The sequence below is a fragment of the Rhinopithecus roxellana genome, chromosome 4, assembly GCF_007565055.1.
Source record: "Rhinopithecus roxellana isolate Shanxi Qingling chromosome 4, ASM756505v1, whole genome shotgun sequence".
In the NCBI taxonomy this organism is placed as follows: Eukaryota; Metazoa; Chordata; class Mammalia; order Primates; family Cercopithecidae; genus Rhinopithecus; species Rhinopithecus roxellana.
Genome location: NC_044552.1, coordinates 50,932,201 through 50,940,562, shown reverse-complemented (window position 1 = coordinate 50,940,562; position 8,362 = coordinate 50,932,201). Strand labels below are relative to the sequence as shown.

Genomic DNA, 8,362 nt, shown 5'->3' with positions numbered 1-8,362 from the left:
GAAGGCCACTGAGAACACCATACTGTTTAATTCAGATCACGAGAAAAACGGCTGTCTCTAGAAAAGCAAACCTTCTCTGGTACAGTTATTTTATCAACCTTTCATTTTTTTTCCCTTCTATCCAAATTTTGTACTTTGATCTACTCTATTCCTACCTCAACTTCTTCAGAAACTTCAAGTCCCACCACAGGTCCTGGGACACAGTCTATTCTCATTTGGATCCTAGGCCAGTGTGGACACTTGGGAGGCTGTCTGATCCCTTGATCTCATTCCATAAAGAAACACATTTAAATCACCTCCCATCAATTTTTTCTCCAGCTAAGGTAAATGTAAGATGAGTTGTAAAAAAATATATAACATGCTTTCTCAAATGTATTCTCCAAACACTAGGAAATAATGCAAAAGAGGCCAAATTAAAGTGTGATACAGTGAATACAGTTGCAGAGAGTCTCGCTTAATTTCACATTCACTTATTCACCTGCAGGCAGCTTTCCCAAGCAGTGCTGCAGTCCATGCGGGAAGGCCTTACCGGCCGCAGTCCTAGACAGAGGTTCACTATGTGCAGGCCTCCTTGCATTGACTGTACGTTGTGTGTAACATTTAATCTTTAAGGCGTTTTTTAGGAAGCATGTTCTACTTTATGTCAATGTCCTGAAAAGGAAAGGAATTAGAATTAAATCAGGGCTATGCTGGAGTGCTACTTCGACATCGCAGAATGTTCAGGATGGAAGGAACCGGGGCACTCCCACAACCCCCTCGTTTCTACAGGAGACCCAGAGTCATGATGTGCCTCACCAGAATCACATGCCAGTTAGTGCCAGAACAGGTAACTTTTGTTCTTGAGTGACAACTTATGACTAGACAATTCTCATATTAAAATCATTTTGTAAGTCAGTTGAATTGAAGACATTCAATTTGTCCATTTTTTTTTTTTTGAGAAATTTGAGTTATCTTACTAAATGCTAGTATTAACTGAGCTTTAACCAAGGATACTTTAGTGAAAATAATGTGTTGGGTAATAACATTTTAAATCTGATGAAAAATTGATTCACACACATCTTCCTTGCTTACTTACCTACCTGGTAATAAACCACTCTTGATAGTAAGTGCCTGTTAGGGTAAAGCCCTGTGCTAAAAGCTTTCTGTTTCACTTCTGCATTTAATTCCAGCCACATTAGCTAAGCATCTGTATCTCTTTTTTATAGTTTAGGAAACTGAGGTTCAGAAAAGAGGTAACTTGCTTGTGGTCCCACAGTAGTAAATACATTGTGAAGCCTTTCTAACAGGTATGCTATGCCACCTCCAAAGACACATAGAATCTTCTAGCACGGACACAGACGCCCCATCTGTGCCCTAGGATATGTAACCTTCTATACCCAGTTCTAAAGTAAATGTGTAATTTAGGTTCTAGCTTGGGGCCATCACAATTTCCCTCTTCCATTGCCCTTAAGAAAGTAGCTTTGTGTGCTTAGGATTTGGATTCTGACTGTTCCCTTGTAAGATCATGGGGTGACATTTGGCCTTGGTTTTTTTTTTGAGACAGAGTCTTGCTCTGTTGCCCAGGCAGGCTGGAGTGCAGTGGTGTGATCTCAGTTCACTACAACCTCCTCCTCCTGGGTTCAAGTGATTCTCCTGCCTCAGCCTCCCGAGTAGCTGGGATTACAGGTGTGCACCACCACACCCAGCTAATTTTTGTATTTTTAGTAGAGATGGGGTTTCACCATGTTGGCCAGGCTGGTTTCGAACTCCTGACCTCAAGTGATCAACCTGCCTTGGCCTCCCAAACTGTTGGGATTACAGGCGTGAGCCACCACACCCAGCCCCGGCCTTGGTTTCCAAGTACACTTAAGCCAGTACTCCTAGAGGGCTGCAGCTCTGCAGGAATGGCATAGGTAGCAGGCAGATGCGACTTAGTCAACCCCTAACCATGTAGCCTTCCTGGAGGACTGAGAGCCACAGCAATTAATAAGGGAGCAGGGGCTGGGTATGGTGGCTTATGCCTGTAATCCCAGCACTTTGGGAGGCTGAGGTGGGCGGATCACAAGGTCAGGAGATGGAGATCATCCTGGCAAACACGGTGAAACCCTGTCTCTACTAAAAATACGGAAAAAAAATAAAAAAATAAAAATTAGCCGGACGTGGTGGCGGGGGCCTGTAGTCCCAGCTACTCGGGAGGCTGAGGCAGAACGGCATGAACCCGGGAGGTGGAGCTTGCAGTGAGCCAAGATTGGGCCACTGCACTCCAGCCTGGGCGACAGAGTGAGACTCCATCTTAAAAAAAAAAAGGGGGGGAGCAGGGAAAGGCACAAGGTTGTTGGAATCTGGTGCTGTTGCTTTCCTACAAACAAGCACCTGTTTCACTGGGAACATTGTCAAGGGGAAAGCACACAATTTGCTGAAAAGTGGTAGCTTGGTTAAAACATTGTCAAATTCATCCAAGGGAAACCTGCATCTATGCCCATTTTTTGAACAAAGAACACCAGTAGGAATATGTTGACATAATCACTTAAGAAATATTTGTTTACTAGCCAATGTGGGATTTCAATCCCGACTCATCCCATCAGGGGCCCCATTTTCAGATTTCAAATGCCATCTCTTTGGTGAGGGGCAATTTTCTGGCAAAGGTCTGAGGTCCCCTTTGAACCTGCCCTATCTGACAGAAGACTCCATCAGCTTGTAACTGAGACTAATGTGAGTCCTAGTTCTTGTTATCATCATGTTTCAGCTCCTCCCTGGCACTGCTGGTGATAGGAGCAGGATGGCTGGGGCATAGGCCAGTGACAGGAGGCTCCGCTCAGAATGGTTCCTTTACACATAATCACTACTGCCTCTGGGAGCTCTGAGCAACATTCTACACATTTCACCAATGAGAACACCCAGACAATTCCACTCTCTTCCCACTTCACCTCATTTTTAAAACAAGCAGTTTCATCCACACATCCATTCGAGTGCAATGTGTCATCTCTGGGCCTTCTGTGCATTTGCTCATACTGGTTCCTGTATGTGGAATGCTGTCTCCCAGCACCTTCAGGCTCCATCTACTGAAACCCAGATGGTCTCTGAAGGCTCAGATTAAAAGCTTACTCCTTTACAATGCTTTTCTTACCCACCCTTGCTAGCAGGGTTCTCCCTCCCTGGACTCTCATGGTAGCTGCTTCATACCAATCTCATGGCAGTCAACACAAACCATTTTACACAGAAGGCACACGTGTGTATGTTTGATCCCAATTCAGTAGAGGCTCCTGCGAGGGCTGGTTTTCTCATGATCCCCATTTGCTTAGCACACCTAGCTCAGTCCTCTGTACCAAGCACTCTCCCAGTGAACAAGGTCACATTCTGCAAAGGCCTGGCCAACAGAGTAACACAAATGGGGCAACAGACAGGGTGGTAGGTGCTGTTCAGGAGAGTCTTAATTATGTGAGAAAGGGAAGCATTACAACTGGATCTCTGTCACCATTACATTATCCATTCACTGGATCCTGCACTGCTTATTCCTACAACTTCCACCCCAGAAGTCTTCCTTGATCTTAGATCAAGAGTCGAATCCAGACATCCTCTGCTAACTATGGCAAAAACTGGCCCAGGAACTTTCTTTTCAGTGAGCCATAAACATACTGAAGAAAGAGAGAAGATAAGGATTACAAAAATGTCAAGGATAACAAAAACAGGTTTTAAATCTATGCCTGGAATAAGAACTAATGGCCAATGAGGCAATGGTAAAGAGCAGAGCAAAAAACTGACAGCAACCACTATTTGGCTCCATCTGCTCCATTGAGGACAACCATTTCCAAATTAAAGAGTATAGAGAAAAACCTGGTTAGGATTTGAAGTCCAAGAGTGATAACAGGATAGCAGGAGACACCTGTTTTAAATGAGTTCTCATGAAAGACATGTCAGTCACTGAAACAACCTGTGGATGTAACTTCAGAATTGTTGTCAGAACTCCAGAGAAATCATGAACAAAGTCCAGATACTGATAATCACTGCCCTATTTTCCAAAGTAGATTCTAAAAACTCCAGAATGGTGAATTTAATGTAAAACTCTGGCAAAATCAGGAATAATATAGATGGTGAACATTTGACTCCTAAGAATTGCTGATTTCAACACTGATTTAACAAAGAAAATGTCATACAAAATAACTTCCTTCCCTTTTTTTTGATAGGATTACTAGAGCAGCCAATCAGGGAAATAACAGTGAAACAATAGCTTACAGCTGAAAGAGACCAGTGGGGTGAGTTGAGATTACAATCCTGAAGGTAAGTTATCAGTTATACTTTGAGCTAGATGGGGTTCCAAAGGCGATATATATATACAGTATCATTAGTCATTTATTTAATCCTTACAAGGACCCTATAACATAGAAACTAACATTATTCCTATTTGGCAGATGAGAAAAACTAAGGCAAAGTTTTCTTGCCAAAAGGTCACACAGGGAGGATTTCAACCCAGTCAATGCAGCCTCCAAGCTGTACTTCTCATATTAGTCTACAATGCCCTTCTACATGATTAGCAAGGCTGCTAAAAACAGAGGGAGAAATGGGAATCTTCCCTTTTCCATACAGGAAAAAGGAGAGCAGAACACATCTGCCTTCTCTCTTGCCTCTTATCCACTCACTTCTCTGAAAGGAGGAGAGATTGCTGCTTGAGAGTTGCAGCTAAGCACACTTCCGTGGCATGGTAAGGTCATCAGTGTAGAATCTGCCACTACAAGGGGAGTTTACAATTTAAGGTAGGTAAATTCCAGGACTGATATTTAATGTATTTTAATAACCACTTTATCACTAGACCAACCATCAGAGCAACCACTGGTGTGCTACTGAGCCCTGGTAAGTTAGGTTAACAGAATTATTAGCAAGGGTTAATTAGAGAGCCACGCTCTGGTCTTAGTTTCACCAATCCAGCCTTCTTAGTAAGACACATGCTATTTTAATTCCTACTGGTCTAATTTCCAGTATTTTTTCCATTTGTTCTGAACTTAGAGGGGAAAGACAGGGATATAATTTATTACCATCAGCTCCCCAACAATCCTCTTGTGCCTTCTGGATAATATCCCAAGTACTAAATGCAGTTTTAGGTGACATTTCTCTGGAGTTCTGACAATTCTGCAGTCATATCCGCAGGTAGTTTCAGCAACTAACATATCTTTCATGTGCACTCATTTAAAACAGTATAGGCTCACTCTTGGCTCTTAGGTGCTTTCTAGTTTAGCACCTAAGAGCCTATACTGGGGACCGTATGGCATGAAGCAGATGGAAGGAAGATGGACCATCCACGTCATCTCTCCCATTGTAGACATGAATGCACCTGTAAATTGAAACAAAATGGGGTAGGCTGGGAAGGGCCACAATCTGGGACATAAAATGATCTTTGGCAAAGAAAATGACTGAGCCTTAGGTTCAAAGGGGAGGGGACCTCATTACTCTACAGTAGAGGTCAGCAAACTATGGGCACAGGCTTTCTGTTTTGTAATTTTTTTTTTTTTTTTAAAGATGGGGTCTCAGTCTGTTGCCCAGACTGGAGTGCAGTCACATGACCCTTGCTCACCGTAACCTCGAACTCATGGGTTCAAGCGATCTTTGGCCTCATCCTCCTGAGAAGCTGGGACTGCTGGTATGTACCACCATGTCCAGCTAGTTTCTAAAAATTTTTTGTAGAGATGAGGTCTTGCTATGTTGTCCAAACTTGTAAATAAAGTTTTATTAGAACACAGTCATGTATATTCCTTTATATATTGTCTATGACTGTTTTTGCGCTCCACGATGGCACAGTCAAGTGGCTACAACAGGGACTGCATGTCCTGCAAAGCCTGAAATATTTTCCAACTGGTTCTTTCCAGAAAAAAATTTTGCAGACCTATGGTCTAGACCTAGGAAAGTAATTCTAACATTCTCGGGGTAAGGCGAGAGACTGGGGCCAACGGGAGGAAGGATAAAGGAGCATGTTTAGAGCTGGAACCTTTAGTGGGATTACCTGGAGGAGGTAGAGAGGACAGCATTAGGGTGGAACCACCACTATGCGTTATTATGCAGGGTCCTTCCTCGTTGAGAACTAAGCAATAATATGGCCTTCCAAACTGAATGATTTACATCCATTTGTGTAAGCTCCTAGACAGTGAATGAAGTGGATTTTTCTCCAGTTCTTCAGAATTGCCAGCACAAAAAATGTAAAACGAAGGCACAGGTAATCAAAAATGTTTTAATGATTACTGTTTAGACATTTAACAATGTGGGTATATCCAGGTGAGCTAAGCACACTTTGACAGCACGCTATTGAATGTTATAGTTTCTGTATTTGAAATATGTAAAGACATCTGCAAATTAGTACCTAGGAATGAAGACATACATTTATAAATATACACATTCTAGGTTTGTAAGGTAAATGTAAACAGATGCCATGACTCCTTTTCAAACAGAAAACCCACAAGACTAATAGAGAACCAATAGGCTCCCTATAGTATGAATGTGCAAAATTAAAGCATGGTAAACTGATATTTACATAAATATCAAACCAACAATTAGTTTATACATTGTCAATGACCTTCTAAGATATGTCATGAGTGGTTCCACGAATATCTTTCCCCCAGTGGAGAAGGTATTCAGAGGCTAAATTCCAATACTTTAAAATGACACACATCATAGGCTTTATCTGTTTGACCACTGCCTCAAATGTGTGAGATGTGATTTTATGATAAGCAGTCTATTATTTTTAAACAAGAGGTTCTAAACAAATCTTTAGATTCTAAGCAGAAAGAAATTACAAGTACTATTAGATTTACATTAAACAAGTTACCTCTATCAAATTTCTCGATTCTCTTATGCTGTAGCTATACTTGATTTTACCTTGAACATTTTTAAAGTCCTTTCCCCACCCCCCTTTGTTAATTTTGGTAAACTAGGCACATTTTACAAGGAAATCTGTGTCAAAACAGATAACAGTACAGAAATCAATCCAAATTTAGACCCTGGCAACCAGTTCCCCATTGCTCATCTACGGGACTCTGTCAAATGATAAATAGGCAATCATCTCTCTTGAAAAGTATACACCCTCTCTCGCACTGGTGGAAAGCAAAATTGACTTTTTGTTTGCGGTATAAAAACACTTAGCACTTCAGAAATTAAAAATGGCCTACTCACCCTCCACCCTTCCTAAAATCGCAAGGACAAAGAATATATACTTAAGTTTCATCAAGACTGCTTTAGAGCCCCCCCCTCTTTTACATTAATAGTGGCACTCAAAATAAAAAAATAAGATCTGTTAAAAAGTTAAACTGACTGTTCCGCTAGATTTGAGCCTGCTTGATTCAAAGCCAATAGTACAAAACTGAAGGTGCCGTGTCTGATTTCACATCAACAAGTCATTGGAAACTATATGTCACATTAGTTTCATAAATCATGGTCTTTGATTTTTTTCTAAACAGAGCTATTACAAATTAATACAAACTTGAAACATACCCTAATTTAAACTAACAAGCTTTGGGCCCTGCTTTTTAAATTTTAAGGCATGTGTGTTTCTCTACTATAACAACATTGTACAAATTTACATTTACAATCAATCACATGCATGATCTACAGTTAAAAAAAAAGTTTGGATTACAGTGTTTTTAAATTGTGAATCACAATTCAGCACCTATCATGTTATAACTAATAAGGCAACAGCAGTGTTGTATACTACAATAATACTCCCTTTCCACAGTCTACCGCAGGGGTCACTGAGAGCCCAGAAATGTTAGAAATCTTATCCCTACTTATATAATCTGTATAGGTTTTCTAGGGGTTTTGAATTGATGAAAGAAGTCCTACATGAATCACACTATTGTAGGCCAGACTAGTTACAGCAGCTGTTAACGAGCATTGGGGCACAACTCATATTGTGCTTACAATCAGATGACGTGGTTTGGAGGGTTTCAATTCTTTGACTTCAATCCTTCTGCAGTTTCCTTGGCTTCACATTGTTTTCCAGGGGTGAAAAGCTGTTGGTGTGTCCGTTCACAGCAGCCACGGACCCATTCTGGTGGTCCTTCAGGTGGTCTTTCCTTCGGGAGGCCCCCTTCTTGTTGTAGGTCTAAAATGTGTAAGGGCAGATGAGAACCAAATGACCACAGACAGTTTTCTTTACAGGGAACTTTACTGGGAATTGCATCTCTAACACTAGGCCTAGTTTTCTTTTAAGATCAAATCTTATCAAGGAGAAACTCCTGTGGTCAAGTCCCCATGACTAAATCTTTTGTCACTGGTTTCAATCATTCTTGCTTTTTTTTTCTGAGGCTTAGTCTGAGGTAAGTTAACTGAATCACAGACTGCAACAGAAATACTATTTAAAATGTCACATAGAAAATTCAATTTACATTTTACTCTGCTTTGC

The 8,362-nt window shown here is 41.2% G+C and overlaps 1 protein-coding gene across 7 annotated transcripts in view; it reads right to left on the bottom strand.

The window, feature by feature from the left end:
* Positions 1-360: 360 nt before the first annotated feature.
* ELOVL5 (ELOVL fatty acid elongase 5) overlaps positions 361-8,362 on the bottom strand; it is an 85,661-nt gene continuing 77,659 nt past the window's right edge. For 6 of the 7 annotated variants that reach the window (XM_030929519.1, XM_030929526.1, XM_010363987.2 and 3 more), the window contains one exon: positions 6,177-8,062. In XM_030929519.1, coding sequence (XP_030785379.1) covers positions 7,919-8,062 — 144 coding nt within the window. In that variant the 3' untranslated portion in view covers positions 6,177-7,918. Of the gene's footprint in view, positions 652-6,176; positions 8,063-8,362 lie in introns of those variants that run through there. The other variant, XM_030929518.1, reaches the window with a different exon arrangement.